At 47.9% G+C, this 23,621-nt stretch overlaps 1 protein-coding gene across 1 annotated transcript in view; it reads left to right on the plus strand.

Moving 5' to 3' along the window:
• LOC115081079 (vomeronasal type-2 receptor 26-like) overlaps positions 1-12,114 on the plus strand; it is a 28,626-nt gene extending 16,512 nt beyond the window's left edge. Inside the window, exon 4 of the mRNA XM_029585590.1 lies at positions 11,204-12,114. Within this exon, the coding sequence (XP_029441450.1) occupies positions 11,204-12,114 (911 nt within the window). The remainder of the gene's footprint in view (positions 1-11,203) is intronic.
• The last annotated feature ends 11,507 nt before the right edge of the window (positions 12,115-23,621 follow it).

Genomic DNA, 23,621 nt, shown 5'->3' on the forward strand with positions numbered 1-23,621 from the left:
CCTGCAAGGGAAAGGGCTCTATTGGTGGTGGAGATGAGTCTAGTGGATTTTATGGAGGGAGGGATAAGAGTTCCACGGAGGGAAGCATGGGTGGGTCTTGTGGAGGTACGAGGGAGGAAGGGTGGGTTTAGCCTTGGGCTAGCACTACTCTCGACGTGCTCGCTGTTTCCTCCACTGCTTTATGCCTAATCTGTCTCTGCCGTTAGCGCTCCTGTTCATGGAGCCCTTGTAGAGACATAAGACCTGGATGGACAGGCACAGCGTTTGAGATCAAGCTCTTGTAGGGACGTACAGCCTGGACAGTTAAATCACAAGCAGACTGTGATACATTGCAGGAGGACCTTGCAAGACTTGAAGATTGGGCATCCAAATGGCAGATGAAATTTAATGTGGACAAGTGCAAGGTGTTGCATATAGGGAAAAATAACCGTTGCTGTAGTTACACAATGTTAGGTTCCATATTAGGAGCTACCACCCAGGAAAATGATCTAGGCATCATAGTGGATAATACTTTAAAATCATCAGCTCAGTGTGCTGCAGCAGTCAAAAAAGCAAATAGAATGTTAGGAATTATTAGGAAGGGAATGGTTAATAAAACGGAAAATGTCATAATGCCTCTATATCGCTCCATGGTGAGACCACACCTTGAATACTGTGTACAATTCTGGTCGCCGCATCTCAAAAAAGATATAGTTGCGATGGAGAAGGTACAGAGAAGGGCAACCAAAATGATAAAGGGGATGGAACAGCTTCCCTATGAGGAAAGGCTGAAGAGATTAGGGCTGTTCAGCTTGGAGAAGAGACGGCTGAGGGGGGATATGATAGAGGTCTTTAAGATCATGAGAGGTCTTGAACGAGTAGATGTGACTCGGTTATTTTCACTTTCGAATAATAGAAGGACTAGGGGCATTCCATGAAATTAGCAAGTAGCACATTTAAGACTAATCGGAGAAAATTATTTTTCACTCAACGCACAATAAAGCTCTGGAATTTGTTGCTAGAGGATGTGGTTAGTGCAGTTAGTGTAGCTGGGTTCAAAAAAGGTTTGGATAAGTTCTTGGAGGAGAAGTCCATTAATGGCTATTAATCAATTTTACTTAGGGAATAGCCACTGCTATTAATTGCATCAGTAGCATGGGATCTTCTTAGTGTTTGGGTAATTGCCAGGTTCTTGTGGCCTGGTTTTGGCCTCTGTTGGAAACAGGATGCTGGGCTTGATGGACCCTTGGTCTGACCCAGCATGGCAATTTCTTATGTTCTTATGTTCTTATGGATTTTTACTAACAGCAGGTCTTTCACGAGGAGGAATAGCCTAGTGGTTAGATCAGTGGGCTATGAACCAGGAGACCAAGGTTCAAGTCCCACTGTCACTCTTTGTGACCTTGAGCAAGTCACTTTACCCTACATTGCCTCAGGTACAAAAACTTAGATTGTAAGTCCTCTGGGGATAGGGAAGTACCTGAATGTGAACCGGTGTGATATCTCAATTGAGATGAATGTCAGTATATAAAAATAAATAAATAAATAGGAGACAATCAGACTGTAGGGCGAGTTTCCCTTTCACAAGGGGATCACAGACTGTGATGAACATGTATGTGTGGTCTTTTGTTAAAGGTCTTAATCTCTCTTGCAAAATGTCCACACAATGCAGCACCTCTGCTGTCATTCCCTCTTCCTGTTTAAAGGCCTCCAAATGTTCATCCAGGAAATTAACTATAGGGATGATGTCAGCCAAGGTGGCACTTCTGGAACTCAGCTCCTCCATGGCATCCTGAAGGGCTGCAGGATTTTTACCAGCTGACTCATGACTAACCAATCATGATGACCTAGGGGACTATGCACAGCTATCTCCATTTCCAGAGAAAGGTCATGACGGGGTGTCTGTTGCTCCACTAACCTCTGCAGCATCATATAGGTGGAATTCCACCGGGTGGCAATGTCTTGAATGAGACACTTGTGACGCATCTCCAAATCACACTTCTGTGGAAGTGCACTGCTATGTTCCTTTACTTCTGTTTTAACGTATGCAGGTATTCATTCTCTTGGTGATTGGGCTCCAACCCCAGAGCTGACTTCACTACCAGGTGCAGAGTGTGTGCAAAACATTAGATTTTCTGAAAGCCCCCGTCTGATATTGCCTTTACCGTATTTGCACCATTGTCTGAAGATTCCTGTCTCGCTGGTGTAGCTGCCAGCCCGCCAGCATCTGTCTGATGCATGCTAGAATATTGGCTGAGGTATGGGTGTCGTCCGTCAGGTGGGTGTGCAGTAAAGCCCACCTCCACCCTGATACTTGTTCACTAATAGAGCTGCTGCCCTTCCCTGCCTCAGCCAGGTCCCACCAGTGTGCTGTCAGGGAGAGGTAAGAGTGTGCAGCATTCAGAGCGGTCTAGATATCGCAGGTGAAATTCACCCTTCCCCCTGCCTTAGCTAGCAGCACTTGGATGCGACCGCGACACTGGTTATACAGGCTGGGGATGACCTTTCTGCTAAATGTGGTTCTGGAGGGGACTTTGTAATTTGGAAATAAGACCTTCAACAAATGCTTGAAACCCACATTCTTCACTACCTGCAAGGGCTGGTCATCAAGGGCAATCATTTCCCCTATGCTCCTGGTTACAACTTTTGAGGCTGCCTGCCTCCTTCCCTGGGATAGCATTACCAAACACCTCCCCATTTCCTCCATGGTGGGTTTTCGCTTCTGCCACATGGCAGGGGAATCTGGCCTGCCAACTGACTGCTAAAAGGGGCTGAGAGTGTGGAGTGACTCTGCTCCTTTTCAACCACTTTACGCTGCCTGGAAAAAGGGGTCCCCTGACTGGAACTGCCACCATCCCCAAATGGCAGTACTGTTGGGTGTTGCTTCTGCATGTGATGCATCATGCCAAAATTAGTTAGATGTCCCATTTGCTTGGCTCTGCTAATAACACTGGCACAGTAATTACACTGAGCAAAATGCAGGTCCTCCATCACTTTAAAGTGGCTCCAGATCAGAGATTTCTTTCATGATCCCTTCTCTATAGCCTTCAGTGTGGATGCTGGCACTGCAGTTGAAGTGGTGGGTGCACGCTGAGTAGCAATGCCAGGGGCATCAGTCACACTCTGTGCTTGCGCTGACTGCTCTTTTTCCTCATCATCATCAGTCTCATCTCTCCTGTGCAGCACTGAAGTGGAGGCTAAGACAGAACCTTCTTCAGCTATTATTTCTTCCATTTCTGATGATGAGAATCCCACACAAGATGATTCATCATCGGAATCAGAAGCAAACAGAGCCTGTGCTACATTTTCAACTAAGTCGAGTCTGTTGTCACACTGCTGCTTTTGTGTCTCGCCCTTTTGTCTTGTATGACTCATCCTCCCCTTCCCTTACCTCCAAAACAACACGGTCAGAAACAGATGGTGGCGGTGCATAATCTATAAATTTCAATTTTTTCTGGATAGAACTGCCTGCACCTCCAGAGATTTTAGATTGGAACAGCTCCCTTTTTAAGTTTTAAGGGGGGACTGGCACTACCTTTTGAAGTGCCTCCTCTGCCAGTCCCAATCACTCGACCACATCTACCTTTCCTTGACATCATGGATTTAATGTCACTGCCTACTAGGGATTTCAATTAAAATAATTATTTCTTTATTGGTGAATGAACATCTCTGTCCCAATATATGTGAGTCTGCAATACTGCCCACAGACGCCCGATGCAGTGTCTTGATGTACACTACAACTGAGACCTCTTCATGCGCACACACCAAACTTGTAACTACAAAAGAGGCCTACTGGGGATTTGGCTTAAAAGAGCACTGCTGTCCCAGTATATGTGAGTCTTCAAAACTGCCCACAGATGCACGGTGCAGTGCCTTGATGTACACTGCAACTGAGACCGCTGTATGTGCACGCACCAAACTTGTAACTACAAAAGAGGCCTATTGGGGATTTGGCTTAAAAGAGCACAGCTGTCCCAATATATTTTAGTCTGCAAAACTGCCCACAGATGCAGTGCAGTGCCTTGATGTACACTATAACTGGGACCACTGTATGTGCACACACCAAACTTGTAACTACAAAAGAAGCCTACTGGGGATTTGGCTTCAAAGAGCACTGCTGTCCCAATATATGTGAGTCTGCAAAACTGCCCACAGATGCACGGTGCAGTGCCTTGATGTAACTGCAACTGAGACCGCTGTATGTGCACAAACCAAACTTGTAACTACAAAAGAGGCCTATTGGGGATTTGGCTTAAAAGAGCACAGCTGTCCCAATATATGTGAGTCTGCAAAACTGCCCACAGATGCACGATGCAGTACATTGATGTCCACTACAACTGAGACTGCTCTCTGTGGACAAAAAAATAAAATAGTAGAGAAAAGGCTTGACTGGAAGCCTGAGCAAGCACAATTCCTAGTCATGCTGCTTCTTGTTTGAAAATACCAACTCACGGTATCTCCCACCCACACCCTCCCTGTGCCTGCAACTAACTACCCCAGGGGGTTGAGATAAGTAGCAAAATGCCACTGCTAGTAGCTTGTCTCAGTGGGAGAGACAGAGAGACCGTCTGAGTTCAATAAAAAAAAAAGTGCGGTCAAAAAAAGCCTGGCTGGCTTGCACTGCAGCAAAAATGAACCAATATCTTTTTCAGTGGAAAATTCTATCAAAGTAGCTAGCAATTGAAAACAGATTTGAGACAGACTAGATCTCCCTGGGCAACCCCCGCAAAAAAAGAGCGTGGCACGCCACGTGCTTAAGGTATAAATATTACAGCATCATCAGGAATAGCGTCACAGAGTACTGAGTGAGAGCAGCCATTGGCTGCATTAGAAAAATGCTTAGCTCTGATAGGTTGCATTCTCGTCTCCTTGCCAACCTGTCTGATCCACTCTATGACAGGGCTGTGAGGTCAATTATGACTCACATATGGCCTTCTCCTATTTCAAATGGTCACTAAGAAATCACTGCAAACCAAAATAATGAAACTAATATGATATGCTTTATTTGTGGGGGATGCCATGTGTTTCACGAACCCACGAATCAAACGAGCAGGGACTTATGCGTTGCGGATTGCACATTCGTTAAAAATGAATGCACATCCCTATAATCCTGTCATGTGGATGTTGGTATACTCCCCCTGCTATACTCTTCCATACAGTTGCCTCTAGGCCATCAGGTTGGCCGGATATTTTTTTTTCTAAAAGATTACAAGTTTAAGATAGTATTTATTTGCTGCTTATTCTGAAGCAAATCTTAATGATTGAATGTTATTCCATTTCAATATTCAGGGTTTTTTTAAAATGATAAATGGCACTCTCTTGAACCTTACTAAAATCTGTTAAATATTTGATTGTTCATATCATATCTCCTCTTTCCATCCTTGCTTTTAGATAGCACATATTTAGCACACTAAGGGCCTCATTTTCTAAAGTATTGCAGGTGTAGCAGGTGTAGCTATTGGGCGTGAAATAGGACGCAAAAAAACCCTTACCTTTTCGCTGGCAGCGCCGTCTTCGCGGAGTCGGCCCCAGTGACGCCCCGACTCCTCCTCTTCCGGGGCCGACTCCGCCCCGATTTAGGTAGCGCAGGCATGCACTACCTTTGCAGGCTATCGCAGGCTTGCGCTAACAGCGCAAGCCTGCGATAGCCTTGGTAAATAAGGCCCTAAGTCTCTCTGTGTAGGTTTAAAGTTGCATGGTCTGCACCAGTTTGGAAGCCTCCTACCAATTAAGCCTGATACTTCACTTTCAATGCACATCCAGCGTAAATCTCTGCTTCAACGTTATCTCTGCTTCAACAGCAGGGGGGAATGAAGATAAGAGGATTTACATTCAGACAACAACCAACAAGGACTGAATTGCACAGTCTGGGTAAACAAATATGCGTGGGAGTAGCTTGCTTGTTGCGGCAGTTACTACTCTGAACCAATTTAAGCCTGTTACTTCAATTGGAAAGCATATCCAGTGCAGCTCACTGCTTCAATGGCAGGGGAATGAAGAAAAGAGGCTTTATATTCAGACAACAACAAAGGACTGAATTGCACAGTCTGGGTAAACAAATAAGTGTGGTAGTAGCTTGCTTATTGCGGTGGTTACTACCCCTAACAAATTAAGCTTGATACTTCATTTTGATTGCATATCCAGTGCAGCTCACTGCTTCAATGGCAGGGGGATTGAAGAAATAGGATTTACATCCAGCCAACATCTAACAAGGCATTGATCCGAGCAGTATGAGTATACAAACATCGGGGTAACTTGCTCGATATGACGGTTACTACCCTCAAACATTAAGCCTTATACTTCACTTTGATACAGCTCCAACACTGCTCTCTGCATCGATGGTCGGGGTGAGAGGAAATTAGAATAAAAAATCTACCAATAAGGGCCCTGAACTCAGCAGTCAGAGTAACAGATAAGTATGAGAAAATAAGTGTGAAAGCTTGCTGGGCAGACTGGATGGGCCTTTTGGTCTTCATTTGCCGTCATTTCTATGTTTCTATGTTTCTATGTTTCTATGGGTTGAGGTGAAGGATTTGTCACTTTACCAGTACCTTTAATCACTGTGAGGTCAATATTCAGCAAGCCAGTGAAAGGGAAAGCTATCTGGGTATAGTTTCCTGGATTACTTTAATTAGATATTCAGTGGAACTTATCTGGACAAGTATCCCTCTAAATATACCCAGATAAAGTTATCCATATAACTTTATAACACGTATCATTTCGCTCAGACTTTCCCAACTAACTTTATCCATCTAGCGCTAAATATCAGCACTCACCAGCTAAAATTCATCCATGAACAGGAAATCCTCCATTGCGGCCAATTTCTATCTGTGTAAATTTTGTCTGGATAATGATTAGGGGCCTTCATTTTCATTACTTATTTTATTTTTCGGGATAATTTCAGAGTTTGAACAAAATTAATCAGTCAAAAAAATAACTTTGTTATAACAAAAAGGAGAAAAATCAATGGAAAAATTATTTTTCCCTTATTTCTTTTTGCTATAAAATTGAAATTCCCAGGAAAATTAAAAACTGAAAAGAAAGATCTTAGACCAATCAGTTACGCAGACAAAATAAAACCAATCAGCAGGGAGTAATATTCAAGGTTTGGTTTAATATTTCCCCCTGCTGATTTTAGCCAGCAGATAGCCAGATAAATAGCTCTTATCCAGGTTAGCACCTGCTGAATATCTGCATAAGTTTAGCTGCAGCTAGATAGCCAGATAAGTCACTTATCTGGAATAGGGATGTGAATCGTTTTAGGACGATTAAAATTATCGTCCGATAATTTTAATATCGTCTTAAACCGTTATGGAACACAATACAATACAGATTCTAACGATTTATCGTTATAAATCGTTAGAATCGTGAGCCGGCACACTAAAACCCCCTAAAACCCACCCCCGACCCTTTAAATTAAATCCCCCACCCTCCCGAACCCCCCCCCCCAATAACTTAAATAACCTGCGGGTCCAGCGGCGGTCCGGAACGGCAGCGGTCCGGAACGGGCTCCTGCTCCTGAATCTTGTCGTCTTCAGCCGGCGCCATTTTCCAAAATGGCGCCGAAAAATGGCGGCAGCCATAGACGAAAAAGATTGGACGGCAGGAGGTCCTTCCGGACCCCCGCTGGACTTTTGGCAAGTCTCGTGGGGGTCAGGAGGCCCCCCACAAGCTGGCCAAAAGTTCCTGGAGGTCCAGCGGGGGTCAGGGAGCGATTTCCCGCCGCGAATCGTTTTCGTACGGAAAATGGCGCCGGCAGGAGATCGACTGCAGGAGGTCGTTCAGCGAGGGTTCCGGCGCCTCGCTGAACGACCTCCTGCAGTCGATCTCCTGCCGGCGCCATTTTCCGTACGAAAACGATTCGCGGCGGGAAATCGCTCCCTGACCCCCGCTGGACCTCCAGGAACTTTTGGCCAGCTTGTGGGGGGCCTCCTGACCCCCACGAGACTTGCCAAAAGTCCAGCGGGGGTCCGGAAGGACCTCCTGCCGTCCAATCTTTTTCGTCTATGGCCGCCGCCATTTTTCGGCGCCATTTTGGAAAATGGCGCCGGCTGAAGACGACAAGATTCAGGAGCAGGAGCCGTTCCGGACCGCTGCCGTTCCGGACCGCCGCTGGACCCGCAGGTTATTTAAGTTATTTGGGGGGGGGTTCGGGAGGGTGGGGGATTTAATTTAAAGGGTCGGGGGTGGGTTTTAGGGGGTTTTAATGTGCCGGTTTTTCGATTTTTCGATTTTTCGATTTTTAACGATTTTTAATGATTTTTCACGATATTTTACCCCCCCAAACGGCAACAATACGATTCCCTCCCCCTCCCAGCCGAAATCGATCGTTAAGATGATCGAGGACACGATTCACATCCCTAATCTGGAAATCTCTTAGCTGGAGAACTTTGTGGGCTGGTAGTGAGTGAATCGGAGCAGCGATACTTAGTTGAATAACTTATCTGCCTAAGTAACGTTATTTAGACTAAGACAGATAAGTTGTCCACCTAAGTTTAGACTTACTCAATAGCGGTAAAAAACTTAGAGGGATAGAACTTATCCAGTTACTTCTATATGGATATTCAGCAGCATTCCGTGTCACTGAATATCCATGTAACTTAGCCAGATAAGTTATATCTGTATAAGTTAGTCATTTAAGCTTTAAATGTAGGTGATGTGCATTCATTTTAAATGAATGTGCAAAACACAAATGGAAATTCGTTACATGTGGAAGACACTGAAACAAATTGAGGGCCTCCCCGAATGAAACAACCTTATTTGTTGCATTTGTTTAAAAAGAATGCTTTCAACCTAGACCTCACCTAGGGCATATGCTGAGACCCAAAGCAGGGGCTGTGGCTTCCACCCAAGCATGACGCCAGTGACTTGGCCTAGGCCTAGACTCAAAGCCATGGCTGAGACATGAGCTCCCCAAAAAGTTTCACTTACCTGATCTATCAGGTATCTGAAGAAGGCACCAGGCCGGGTGCTAATACTGGGGCCTTAACCCAGACCCAGACCCGACGTTGCAGCCCAGCCCAGAGGCTGGGTCCTGATGCCAGGGCCTCAGCCTACAGTCAGGCCCAGGCCTGGAGCCCAGGCCTTGCAGCTCTGATGATGACATCCTCTTCTTTCTTCTTAAAGTGATGCCATCTGCTGGGGTGAATGCGCCATAGTTAATTAACACATTTTCAATCTAAACTATAGTGCTCATGCATCTAAAATGCCATTCAGTGGCCTTTTAATTAGGGATGTGAATCGTGTCCTCGATCGTCTTAACGATCGATTTCGGCTGGGAGGGGGAGGGAATCGTATTGTTGCCGTTTGGGGGGGTAAAATATCGTGAAAAATCGTGAAAAATCGTGAAAAATCGAAAAATCGAAACATCGAAAAACCGGCACATTAAAACCCCCTAAAACCCACCCCCGACCCTTTAAATTAAATCCCCCACCCTCCCGAACCCCCCCCAAATAACTTAAATAACCTGCGGGTCCAGCGGCGGTCCGGAACGGCAGCGGTCCGGAACGGGCTCCTGCTCTGAATCTTGTCGTCTTCAGCCGGCGCCATTTTCCAAAATGGCGCCGAAAAATGGCGGCGGCCATACGCGTATGGCCGGCGCCATTTTCCGTACGGAAAATGGCGCCGGCAGGAGATCGACTGCAGGAGGTCGTTCAGCGAGGCGCCGGAACCCTCGCTGAACGACCTCCTGCAGTCGATCTCCTGCCGGCGCCATTTTCCGTACGGAAAATGGCGCCGGCCATGCGCGTATGGCCGCCGCCATTTTCCGTACGAAAACGATTCGCGGCGGGAAATCGCTCCCTGACCCCCGCTGGACCTCCAGGAACTTTTGGCCAGCTTGTGGGGGGCCTCCTGACCCCCACGAGACTTGCCAAAAGTCCAGCGGGGGTCCGGAAGGACCTCCTGCCGTCCAATCTTTTTCGTCTATGGCCGCCGCCATTTTTCGGCGCCATTTTGGAAAATGGCGCCGGCTGAAGACGACAAGATTCAGAGCAGGAGCCCGTTCCGGACCGCTGCCGTTCCGGACCGCCGCTGGACCCGCAGGTTATTTAAGTTATTGGGGGGGGGGGTTCGGGAGGGTGGGGGATTTAATTTAAAGGGTCGGGGGGTGGGTTTTGGGGGGTTTTTAGTGTGCCGGCTCACGATTCTAACGATTTATAACGATAAATCGTTAGAATCTGTATTGTATTGTGTTCCATAACGGTTTAAGACGATATTAAAATTATCGGACGATAATTTTAATCGTCCTAAAACGATTCACATCCCTACTTTTAATGGTGCTACAACAGTAGACATATAAAACATTTTCCCAAACATGTCAAAACTTGATAATAACAGGATCTCCCCATCCCCAAACATTCTGTGCACTGCAACCCCCTAAAATTATCATTTTTGGGGGGTTCTCTACACCAGTCTTATGGCATTCAGGACTTAGACTCGAAGTTGCAAATTATTTATTCACAGTGCTTCAGAGATAACAGTGGTGAATTTTAAAAGCTGGGTGTGTGTATCAATTGGGGGGATACTCACACAAGTCAGGCTCGCATTCACTGAACCAAATTTTAAAAACTGCCCAGATGAATACGTGTCTCCTACTCTGCGCTCATCTCAAAATTTTTTTTAAAATGACGGGATATGGGCAAGCTCGGGGTGGGATGTAGGCATTTTGAGGCATGTGTTAGAGAAGTGTAAGTAAATATTTACACACCTGGGTGCGCACCCAGATCCCCTGCTGTGTAAGTTTACTTGTGGTAGGAATGAGGTGAAGTTGAAAAAAATAAAAAACTAGCTATACCTGAGGGGGTTTAAGAGGCTAGGGTAACTGAGAGGAGTGTAAGCTGTTCAACCAAAGGTGTTTGGAGGACCTAGCTGTTAACTGGGTGAACTGGTGGATGGATTGGTGAAACTGGCAATGGAGTGAACGTGGGCCCCTTTAAAAATTCCTCAACTTAACAAGGTAGAAGCGGGATTGGTGCAATTATGCGCACATGTGCATGTGTCCAGGCTATTTTATAGCGTGTGCATATATGTGCGCAAGTTATAAAATGGCTGCAATCCTAGGTGCGCAATGGTGCACATGTGCCAATGTGAGCCCACGTGCCGGTATGAAAGTTACTATTCCTCTGTTCTCAAAAGACATACTGAACCATCTAAAATAATAAAAGGAATGAACAGATTGTATCCATAGCTTAGGCTTGTGACTGGTGTTCCTCTTCCATTTCAGATACAACCAAGTGTTGGAAGTGCCCAGAAGACCACCGACCAAATGAGAATCGAGATAAGTGCCTTCCAAAAGTCATTGAGTTCCTGTCCTACCAGGACACCCTGGGGGCAGCCTTGACTTCAGTAGCCATCCTTTTGTCCTTGACCAGTTTCCTTATCCTCACAATCTTCTTCTGGTTCAAGGACACGCCGCTTGTGAAAGCCAACAACAGGGGCCTTAGTTTTCTCCTTCTTTGCACCCTCATGCTCTGCTTCCTCTGTTCTTTAATATTTATTGGCTTTCCCGTGAAGCTTACCTGCATGATACGACAGCCTGCCTTCGGTCTAATCTTTACAATCAGCATCTCTTGTATATTGGCAAAAACTGTCACTGTTGTCATTGCCTTCAAGGCTGTCAACCCCCATAATCATCTCAGAAAATGGATTGGGCCAAAGATACCCAAACTTATCATTGTTTTCTGTTCTCTCATCCAGCTAGTTATCTGCACTTATTGGATTTTTAGCCAACCTTCTTTTCCTGAGAACAACACCAGATCTGAAAGCGGTAAAATAATCGTTGAGTGCAATGATGGGTTGACCATACTCTTCTACTGTATGCTGGGATATATGGGCTTCCTTGCCATCATTAGCTTCATTGTGGCCTTCCTGGCTAGGACATTGCCTGACAGCTTCAATGAGGCCAAGTTTATCACCTTCAGCATGCTGGTCTTTGTGAGCGTCTGGCTGTCTTTCATTCCCGCCTACCTCAGCACACAGGGGAAGTACTTGGTCGCAGTGGAGATCTTCGCCATCCTGTCCTCTGGTGCAGGGTTACTCTTCCTAATCTTTCTCCCCAAGTGTTACATTATTCTCATAAGACCAGAGATGAACACCAAGGACCAATTAGTAGGAAAAAATTCAACACGGAAATAAAATCAAAGTGATATGCCCAGAAACTGCTCCTTGTAAAAACAAAACAATTGTATGCACAATATTTTAAATGTCTATAAAATTCTGTAATCTTTATTTGTCCAAATAATAAAGTATAATCACCGTCTTTGAAGAATACATTATTTAAACTGTAATAAAGGGACAAAGTTCTCACTTGATGCAGGATTTTAACGTTTTTGGTGCACAATATCTTTAAGAGTATTGTAGTTATTTACCATAATGAGAGCTTTCCTTTTTTGCTGATATTAATTTGGCAAATCACAGAGGAAAATGAGTTGTGAGCTGAAAACCAATGTCAACTTTTTAAATAATTTGTGCATTTTATTTAAAATATGTTTATACTCTTTTCCTGGGCTAGTGTTCATCCAAAGCAGGTGTGCAAAGATAATAAATAATGCTTTAAAATCAACACGTAATAACCATTATATGTATTGGATCCAGCATAACACCAACAAAAAGTTAAGTCTTGTTAAGAAATGAGACAACCTGCAAGATCGTTATCAGTGCCACAAAGGCCTTGCCTTCAGAAAATCCCCACCTTTCTTTAAAAAGCAAGGACATTGATGGTAGTTTTGCTTCCCAAAAACATCCTGACGAAAGCCATCAGGGAAATATCATAATCATTCCGCCTACCCAGTATTCCCTTCCATCTCAAAGAGAGCTTGACTTCTCTGTTCTTTACATATGCTATATAGATTGTCTTTTCTAGTTAGTATTGAGATTAAAAGGAATCCTAGCAAAGTCATCTGTCCTTATTCTCAAATCAGACTCTAAGGCAGGGCTCGCCAATCATTTTTGGCTATGCAGATCCCTTATCAGTCTCCAAAGTATTTTGGGATCCCCAGTCCATCCCCACCAGCCTTTCTTTCTCTCCCTCCCTGTCTGTTCCCAGTAGTCTTCCTGTCTCCCCTCGAGCCCATTCAAGCCTATTCTCACGGTCCTGTTTCCCCTCTGCCAGGTACCTAAAAGATTCTAGGTACAGGCTCTAAAGGGAGCTCTAAAAGGAACTCTGAGATTTGAATATGTAATCACCATCAACAGCTCCCCCACTCATTTGGACATCACACATTTAAATATTACATTTTAAATGACATCAATGCTACTTACTCATGCAGCTGTCATCTGAGGAGCCATCCTATAATCTGTGACAGGGAACTCACCCAGTTAGTTTAGTCCCGGTGAGGGTCCCATGACTCCCTCCACTCCTGCTTATTGAGACAGAAAACCCCCTCCCATAAAGCACCATTGTTGCAAAGTTCTGGCCATGTATGTTAGAGGAGTCTCCATGCAGAAGGACCTTCGATGGCCTCCCAGAATGTAGGAGTACACAATAGTCCCCCAGAGTCACTTCTTCACACAGACCTCGGCTTCTCTCTCCCTCTCTCTCACTTCATACAACTCTCTGCTGGCCCCAGGGTGCAAGGCTCCATTCCAATGGGAAGGAGGATATCTCTCTGGGGCTCTGGACACATGCGGGTGGTGGCCCAACCTCAGTCTGGTGGCTCTCTCACGCTTGGCACTCATTCCTTATACCACCCAGGTCAAATAAAAGACCTGCCCGGAGCAGTGAACAACATAGAATACAAACATAAAAATGAAAAATAGCAATAAAAACATTTTACAAAATCAAACATTTTAAATCATGCCCCCCTTCCCTTCACCCCCACGAATACCCTTGGCCAGAGTTTACATACAACAGTCCAATAGTACTCACGAATGGAAATTCAATATTTTCTTTCAAAAGAAGTCTCGAACAAGTATAGCCAGAAAAGGTGCCAGGAAAAACATTCCTATTTTTAAGGAATAGATATCTATAGGGGGTAGGACCACCTGTGCACCTTTCCTGGCTATACTTGTTCGAGACTTCTCTTCATAAAGAAAACAAAGAATTGAGATTCGTGAATGCTATTGGCCTGTTCTTTAGTGATTGCACCACAATTTGACTCCTAGTACCGATTAATCACAGTTTGCATACACCATGAAAGTAACCAACCTCACACCTTTACCATGGCTGCATAACATAATTACTTAGGAACAGCCAGGTTTTTTTCAAATGCTGTGTTTTTCTTTATCGCAATGCCTGTTTTTCTTGCGTCAAGCTTTTTATCAGTCAGAATGGGAATGACCCAGGTGGTCGCAACTTCTTCATTCTCTACAGTTCTATTAGGATCAGTACTGTCATAGTATTTACGTGGTTTCCAGTGGAAGAGCTACGCCATGATATTGTGTGCGTCAGGATACAGGCATTCGGAAATGAGCGTGCCACACCCAGCCACGAGAGGAGGAACTGTTTTACAGAATCTGCATTTGCCTGTTTTACTATTGTTTTGTATGCAGGCTGTGACCTATCTTGTCTGTTTAACCCTTCCTTAAGGCACAAGTCGAGTACGGAGGGGGACATAAAGTTATTTGTAAGTCTTTGGGACCCTGGCTAGCTTTTACTTCTCCTCCCATCCCAAAGTGTAGGTCCTTCAGACTAGGGTTGGAAGGAGTCCTCTCCAGTCCCAGTACGGGGTGACTAGTGAGCTGTGCTGGAGCTCCCTCATTCTGCTGTGCGCTGAGTGCTGGATGCCAAACAAACCACGCTTTACTGATACAGTTTTGTTGAGTGGCACAATTAAATATAGTAACCCACACACCACAGTCTCTGCAGTTCCTTTCTGAATTATGGATCTTTTCTCCTCTGTCTGTGCATTAGTCTTTATCAAGCCAGGAATCCATCCACACTTCTGGATTAGATGGTGCAGTGGTCCCTCTGGGCTAGGCCTCTTTAGATGGATAGGAAACCCCTGCCGAGGGCACACAAATCTATCTTGGCACAGAGTTAATGTCGCTATCCTTCATGTTGCGACCCCAGTCGCCTACGCGGCGACCGGGTCCTTACCTGGCCTCCGGACTCTCCAACCGCACCCCGAGCCGCGTGGCGAGAGGCCTTCCTGGCCGCATGGCAGCGGCGTCTCCCTCGTGGAGACGCCGTCGCGGCCTGTACTCGGCCCCTCCCCCTGCTGGGGAACACGCGCGCGCGAAGAGCCAGCATTTGTAGGTACAGCACCCGGAAGTGCTGAACTGCCCCTCTCTTGACGTCAGACACCGGCAGACTATTTAAACCGGCACCTGGCTCCTCAGCTTTGCCTTGCAACGTGGTCACTCACTGGAGAGAGTAGTTGCTGTTCCTGAGATCCTGTGTTCCTGATCCTGGTTTGTCTCACGATTCTGCCTGATTGCTGCCTGACCTGATCCTGGTTTGTCTCACGATTCTGCCTGATTGCTGCCTGTCCTGATCCTGGTTTGTCTCACAATTCTGCCTGATTGCCGCCCGTCCTGATCCTGGTTTGTCTCTCGATTCTGCCTGTCTGCTGCCAGTCCAGACCCCAGTCCGCTCCAGGTTTTCCTTCACGCCAGCGACTCTCCTAAGTCCCAGCGGTCCGGGTCCCTACGGGCTCCTCCTGGGGGGACCTCGGACTTCCAGGGCGAAGCCACCTAAGTCCTAGCGACCCGGGCCCTAACAGCTCCTCTGGTAGGGTCACGGGTTTCCAGGTGAAGATCCATCCCTCGCTGAGTGTGTCTGCCTTCCGACCGTCTCATCTTGCCGGTCGGCCCAAGGATCCACACCCAGACAGTAACAGTTTGCAAGGCCATGGATCCGGCAGACCTAGCTGGCCTGCAGGCCATTCCCGGACTGGCTCAGCACTTGGTACAGCAGCAACAAGTACTGGACTCCTTGGCGGCCACCGTGGAACGGTTGGCTACCCGCATGGACGTTGAACCTGCGGCACCGGTTCCGGTTCCAGTAGCCATACCTGCACCTGTGGTGACGCTCCATACCCCCACGCAGCTTCCGGCTCCCTCGCGTTTTGCTGGGGATTCTAAGGCCTGCTCGGGCTTTCTAAATCAGTGCTTTGTACGGTTCGCCCTGCTGCCCAATCAGTTTCCCTCAGATGGAATCAAGGTGGCTTACATCTTCTCGTTACTTGATGGTCGGGCCTTAAACTGGGCGTCTCCCATGTGGGACAAGAACGACCCCGCCCTGAGTGATCTGAACTTGTTCGTGGAGGAATTCCGAGCAGCATTCGACGAGCCTGCACGTCAGGCCTCCGCAACTTCTGAGCTACTCCAGCTCCGGCAGGGGACACGAACCCTAGCCGACTACGCTCTGGAATTTCGCACACTTGCTCAAGAAGTGGGTTGGGCCGATGACGCCCTTCGTGGGGTTTTCCTTGAGGGCCTGGCGGCTAGGATTAAGGATGAGCTCGCCGCTCGGGATCTTCCAGAGGACCTTAATTCGCTTATTAACGTGGCCGGGCGCATCGACCGACGCCTGCAACAAAGAGCGAAGGAGGGGCGCTCTCCCCGCCGCCTGGCACCCGTACCATCAACTACCACTAGATTCTCGAACTCTGGATCTCGTACCACCGGCACCCCAGCGGAGTCTTCCATCGAGGAACCTATGCACCTAGGAAGGTCCGCTTTGACCCCTGAGGAGAGGCAACGCCGCCGGGACTTGCGTTTATGTTTGTACTGCGGAGGTAAGGGCCATTTCCTGGCCCAATGCAAGGAGCGGCTGGGAAACTCCCGCACCTAGGGGTAAGTGAGGAGGTCTCCCTAGGTTGTCTCAATGCAACTCCTCATTGTACCGTACCGGTAACCCTCAAGTACCCAGGTGGTTCCTTCAACACACAGGCCCTCATTGATTCCGGGGCAGGAGGAAACTTTATCACTAAGGACTTGGTACAACGCCTTCGGCTCTCCACGCAGCCTCAGGAACCACCCTTACGGGTCACCTCCATTCAGGGTACTCCGCTCTCTGGCAGCATAACTACCAGTACCACACCCATCATCCTCCAAACCGGTCTGCTTCACACGGAGAGGATTTCGTTCCTGATTTTGGAAAAATCAGTATATCCCGTGGTTCTTGGGTTACCCTGGCTCAAACTGCATTCCCCGGAGATTCGATGGGACGATTTCCAGATTGTTCGCTGGAGTTCACAGTGCTCCCGTTCTTGCATCCAGCCCTGGGAGCGTTCGCCAACGCCTCTGGCACAGACAAATGTCAGTTTTCAGCTTCTGTCCTCGTACCAGGATTTCGCTGATGTGTTCTCTAAAGAAAAAGCGGAATTACTACCACAGCATCGTCCTTTTGATTGTGCGATTGAATTGCTTCCTGGCTCCACTCCCCCCCGTGGGAGAGTATATCCATTATCTCAGCCTGAAACCCGGGCCATGTCAGATTACATTTCTGAGAATCTCGCAAAGGGGTTTATTCGCTCCTCTAAGTCGCCTGCAGGAGCAGGTTTCTTTTTTGTGGCAAAGAAAGATGGGTCTTTGCGGCCCTGTATAGACTATCGGGGACTTAATGCCATAACCAAGAAGAATCGCTACCCACTGCCGTTAATCCCGGAGCTGTTGGACAAACTCCAGGGGGCACAGGTATTCACAAAGCTGGACTTGCGAGGGGCCTACAATTTGGTCCGTATCCGTCCTGGGGACGAATGGAAGACCGCTTTCAACACCCGGGACGGACATTACGAATACTTAGTGATGCCATTTGGCCTATGCAACGCTCCCGCAGTGTTCCAGCACTTAATGAATGAGATTCTTCGGGACTTCCTACAGTCATGCGTCATAGTCTACTTAGATGACGTTCTTATCTACTCCTCGGACCTAGTCTCTCATCGACGACATGTTCGACAGGTACTTCAGATTCTGCGGGATCATCGGTTGTTTGCGAAATTGGCAAATGTCTCTTTGAGCAGAATTCCTTGCCCTTCTTAGTGTATATCGTTTCTGCAACTGGTTTTCGCATGGATCCCAGCAAGGTATCTGCCATCCGGAATTGGCCGCGGCCGGTGGGTTTGAAGGCTTTGCAACGCTTCTTGGGCTTTACAAATTTCTACCGCCACTTTATTCCACAGTATTCCCAGATGGTGGCGCCACTCACCACCCTAACTAAGAAGGGTGCGGACACTCGAATCTGGCCGGCCGAGGCTTGCAAAGCTTTTGAGGACTTAAAGGAGGCTTTCCTCCAAGACACTTGTTTGCGACATCCGGATCCTACTCAGCCTTTCTTCGTGGAGGTGGATGCCTCTAGTGTTGCGGTAGGGGCGGTCCTCTCGCAAAAATCCCCTTCGGGCCATTTATTCCCTTGTTCCTATTTCTCCAAGAAGTTTACTCCCGCCGAGAACAACTATGGGATTGGGGATAAGGAGCTGTTGGCAATCAAGTTGGCATTAGAAGAGTGGAGGCAATGGTTGGAGGGAGCGAGTCATCCTGTGACGGTCTACACCGACCACAAGAATTTGGAGTTCCTGAACCAAGCCCAGCGACTAAACCCCAGACAGGCGCGGTGGTCGCTGTTCTTTAGTCGGTTTGACTTTATCCTCAAGTACCGACCTGCCGCTAAGAACATCCGGGCGGACGCTCTCTCAAGGAATGATATTCCGGAGGAAAAGGAGGAACCTCCTCAGTATATTATTGATCCAGCCAAAGTCCAGTTAGCCAGTACCACCGTATCCTCTGTAGAAAGTGTTGTAGTTCCTCACAGGGACCGCAAGAGAGTTCTCGCTTGGGCTCATGACTCCCTCTCCGGTGGTCACGCCGGAAGGGAGAGGACCCTCGATCTTCTGAATCGATATTACTGGTTGCCCAAGGTGCGCCAGGATGTACGCCTGTACGTGGATTCTTGCCCTGTTTGCGCCAGGCAGAAGCCTCTAAGCGGCCGCCCGTGGGGGCTCCTGCAACCACTTCCTATACCCACGGAACCCTGGACTCATATCGCCACTGATTTTGTGGTGGATCTACCTCCTTCCGAGGGCAACACGGTGATATGGGTAACGGTAGACCGTTTCTCCAAAATGGTTCATCTCGTACCATTACCCAAGTTACCTTCGGCACCCGAGTTGGCCCTTCTGTTCACACAGCATATCTTCAGGGCTCCCGGGCTCCCACAAAGCATCGTGTCTGACCGAGGCCCTCAGTTCACAGCTCGATTTTGGCAGGCCATCTGCCGGAAATTTGGGGTTCAGTTGAATCTGTCTACAGCTTTCCATCCACAGAGTAATGGACAGACTGAACGCATGAATAGGTCCTTGAAGACGTTCCTTCGAAGTTTCATCTCCGAAAGGGGAAACAACTGGGTGTCCCTCCTTCCCTGGGCCGAGTTTGCCTACAACAATCACACCCACTCGGTAACGGGACAATCACCTTTCCAGACAGTTTTTGGTCGCCACCTGAAACCACCGGTGCCCATTCCAGTTACCGTGCCCTCACCGGCAGCCCTAACGGTGGCTCAACAGATTCATCATCTCTGGAGGACGGTCCAGCGGCGACTCGCATCTTCTGCAGAAAAGGCACAAAGATGTGCCAATCGCCATCGACGACCAGCACCCGTATTCTTGTCCGGCACCAAGGTGTGGCTAAGCACCAGGAACCTCCATTTGCCGGGCCGCTCCAGGAAACTGGCATCTAGATACTGTGGCCCCTTCACTATAGCAGAACGGATTGGGTTAGTCTCGTATAGACTCCGTCTGCCCTCGTCCTTACGTATACACAACGTGTTCCACGTCTCTCTACTGAAACCAGTGGTACTCTCCCGTTTCCATCATCCCTCGACTGATGCTGTATCATCCTCCTCTAATGAAGAACCTACTTATCATGTACGAGAAGTATTAGATGTCAGTTTCCGGGCTCGTCGCTGGGAATACCTGTTGGCATGGGAGGGTTGCGGTCCTGAGGAGGATTCCTGGGAGCCAGCCCGGAATATTCTGGACAAATCACTGTTAGCCCAATTCCATCGAGACAATCCTGGGAAGCCGGGTCCCCTGAGGAGGGGGCGTAAGAAGGGGGGTACTGTTGCGACCCCAGTCGCCTACGCGGCGACCGGGTCCTTACCTGGCCTCCGGACTCTCCAACCGCACCCCGAGCCGCGTGGCGAGAGGCCTTCCTGGCCGCATGGCAGCGGCGTCTCCCTCGTGGAGACGCCGTCGCGGCCTGTACTCGGCCCCTCCCCCTGCTGGGGAACACGCGCGCGCGAAGAGCCAGCATTTGTAGGTACAGCACCCGGAAGTGCTGAACCGCCCCTCTCTTGACGTCAGACGCCGGCAGACTATTTAAACCGGCACCTGGCTCCTCAGCTTTGCCTTGCAACGTGGTCACTCACTGGAGAGAGTAGTTGCTGTTCCTGAGATCCTGTGTTCCTGATCCTGGTTTGTCTCACGATTCTGCCTGATTGCTGCCTGACCTGATCCTGGTTTGTCTCACAATTCTGCCTGATTGCTGCCTGTCCTGATCCTGGTTTGTCTCACGATTCTGCCTGATTGCCGCCCGTCCTGATCCTGGTTTGTCTCTCGATTCTGCCTGTCTGCTGCCAGTCCAGACCCCAGTCCGCTCCAGGTTTTCCTTCACGCCAGCGACTCTCCTAAGTCCCAGCGGTCCGGGTCCCTACGGGCTCCTCCTGGGGGGACCTCGGACTTCCAGGGCGAAGCGAGTGTGTCTGCCTTCCGACCGTCATCTGCCGGTCGGCCCAAGGATCCACACCCAGACCGTAACACTTCAGAGCTCTTTGTGGATACCAGATGGGTGTCCTCCCTTGAATGTAGATCTTTTGCTCACAGTTAGCAGATGAATCTTCTGAAAGGACCCCCGTGGTAGGAATGCTCGGTGGAATGCAGGATTTGTCGGTCCTCTTGATGGGCAGGAAGAAGGGCAGAACAACACTTCCTCCCAGATGCTGGAAACAAAATCTTCTTTCCCCCAACTCAGATAATTAGGAAACCTTCTACAAAGGGTTATTACCGTGGTTAGGCAGATCTTCCCTAAACACTGGGGGGTAGATTTTCAGAGGGCTACGCGTGTACGTTACGCGAGTAACCCCCGAAAACCTACCCCAAACCACCCCTGCGCGCGCCAAGCCTATCTTGCATAGGCTTCCGGCGCGGGCAAAGACCCGGGACGCGCGTAAGTCCCGGGGCTTTCCTGGGGTGGGGTGTGTCGGGGGGGCGTGTCGCAACAGCACATCATCGGGGGCATGTCGGGGGGGCGTGATGCGGCCGGCGCATCATCCGGGGGCGGGGGCCGTGGGCATGGTTCCGGCCCAGAGGCATTCCGGGGGCATGGCCGCGGTCTCCAGACCAGCCCCCGGACCGAAACATGGTCCACCGGCAGCTGGCCCGGCGCGCGCAAGTTACGCCTGCATCGAGCAGGCGTAACTTTTGCGACAAAGGTAGGGGGGGTGTAGATAGGGCTGGGGGGGTGGGTTGGATAGGGGAAGGGAGGGGGAAGGTGGGGGGAGGCCAGAGGAATGGAGGCAGGCTGCGCGGCTCGGCGCGCACAGGCTGCCGATTTTGGGCAGCCTTGCACGTGCCGACCCCGGATTTTAATGGATACGCGCGGCTACGCACGCATCTATTGAAATCCTGCATACACTTGTTCACGCCTGGTGCGCGAACAAAAGTATGCATGTGCGCAACTTTATAAAATCTACCCCTGGGTGTCTTCAGGTCAGGGTTCTCCATTCCCTGGCTTCAGAAAAGCCCAGGCCTTCAGCAGGGCTCCTCTAAATAAAGGTTCAAAATCCCAGAAATTCAAATTAGTCCCAGAGCAGCTAGTCTGCTCCTCATGGGGAGAGCACAGGAGCGGAGCCCCTTTGGCTTATCCTGGGGGGTCTCGGAGGGTTTCTGAGGCTCCAGGTAGACCCAAAATCCAACTTAGGAAAGTACAACCTCTCTCTCTGACTTCCAAATAATACTGTCCCCAGAGCCCATTGTAGATCTCTGCTATAAAACCTCAGGACCAAGGGTATGCATTACAGATCCACCAGTGGGAGGGCTGTTCAGGAATGGGTACTCCCCTAATTATTTCCCTAACAGCACTATGCTGTTGCAGGACCTATTATTAACCTAAAAAGTGGTCTGGGTTACATCCGCAATCCTCTGTCTCATGCTGTAATTATCAGTTTCTCATTATTAGCTTTAAGTTCACCTCTCATCAGGGATTCCTTTGTCAGGTTTTGATCATGTAATTCTTTGTTTTTCCCACTTGGCAATAGTTTTTCCTTGTTTGCTGACCTTTCACTTTCATGCGTCAACAATTTTTGAGTATTCCATGCAGATTCTGAAAAATTCTACCTTCTTTGTCAACATAATACCATAGATATCTTTGAAGAATAATTAATTTACAGAAAAAAATTCTCAAGGATGCAGAATTTTGACGATTCTGGCACAAATTTACCTCAGGAATATGTTAATAATATACCATTACTAGGGTTTTTACTTTTTTGGTCATTTCATTTGGAAACCCATGTTCCTAGACTTTTTTCTTGATAGGATTGAAAAGAAAAAGTCCTAAAGATTGTGAGATTTTCTAGCAAAGTCCCAATACAGTGAAATAAAAAAAATCTTATAATACACGATGTTGGGGGGTCATTTAAAAAATAAATAATTTTTCCAGGTCATTTGATATAAATAAATTATTTGGGGAAAAACTGCAAATGTCAACATTTATACTCACTGGGATGGTAACTTTCAAACCAGCTTGTGGGCGCATATGCGTTGGCCCGTGCCCAGGGATGCGGCTATTTTATAACTGGCGCACATATAAGAACATAAGAACATACTGGGTCAGACCAAGGGTCCATCAAGCCCAGCATCCTGTTTCCAACAGAGGCCAAACCAGGCCACAAGAACCTGGCAATTACCCAAACACCAAGAAGATCCCATGCTACTGATGCAATTAATAGCAGTGGCTATTCCCTAAGTAAACTTGATTAATAGCCATTAATGGACTTCTCCTCCAAGAACTTATCCAAACCTTTTTTGAACCCAGCTACACTAACTGTACTAACTACCTCCTCTGGCAACAAATTCCAGAGCTTTATTGTACATTGAGTGAAAAAGAATTTTCTCCGATTAGTCTTAAATGTGCTACTTGCTAACTTTATGGAATGCCCCCTAGTCCTTCTATTATTCGAAAGTGTAAATAACCGAGTCACATCTACTCGTTCAAGACCTCTCATGATCTTAAAGACCTCTATCATATCCCCCCTCAGCCGTCTCTTCTCCAAGCTGAACAGCCCTAACTTCTTCAGCCTTTCCTCATAGGGGAGCTGTTCCATCCCCTTTATCATTTTGGTTGCCCTTCTCTGTACCTTCTCCATCGCAACTATATCTTTTTTGAGATGCGGCGACCAGAATTGTACATAGTATTCAAGGTGCGGTCTCACCATGGAGCGATACAGAGGCATTATGACATTTTCCGTTCTATTAACCATTCCCTTCCTAATAATTCCTAACATTCTATTTGCTTTTTTGACTGCTGCAGCACACTGAGCCGACGATTTTAAAGTATTATCCATTATGATGCCTAGATCTTTTTCCTGGGTGGTAGCTCCTAATATGGAACCTAACATTGTGTAACTACAGCAAGGGTTATTTTTCCCTATATGCAACACCTTGCACTTGTCCACATTAAATTTCATCTGCCATTTGGATGCCCAA

This window comes from Rhinatrema bivittatum, chromosome 19 (assembly GCF_901001135.1).
Source record: "Rhinatrema bivittatum chromosome 19, aRhiBiv1.1, whole genome shotgun sequence".
Classification (NCBI taxonomy): domain Eukaryota; kingdom Metazoa; phylum Chordata; class Amphibia; order Gymnophiona; family Rhinatrematidae; genus Rhinatrema; species Rhinatrema bivittatum.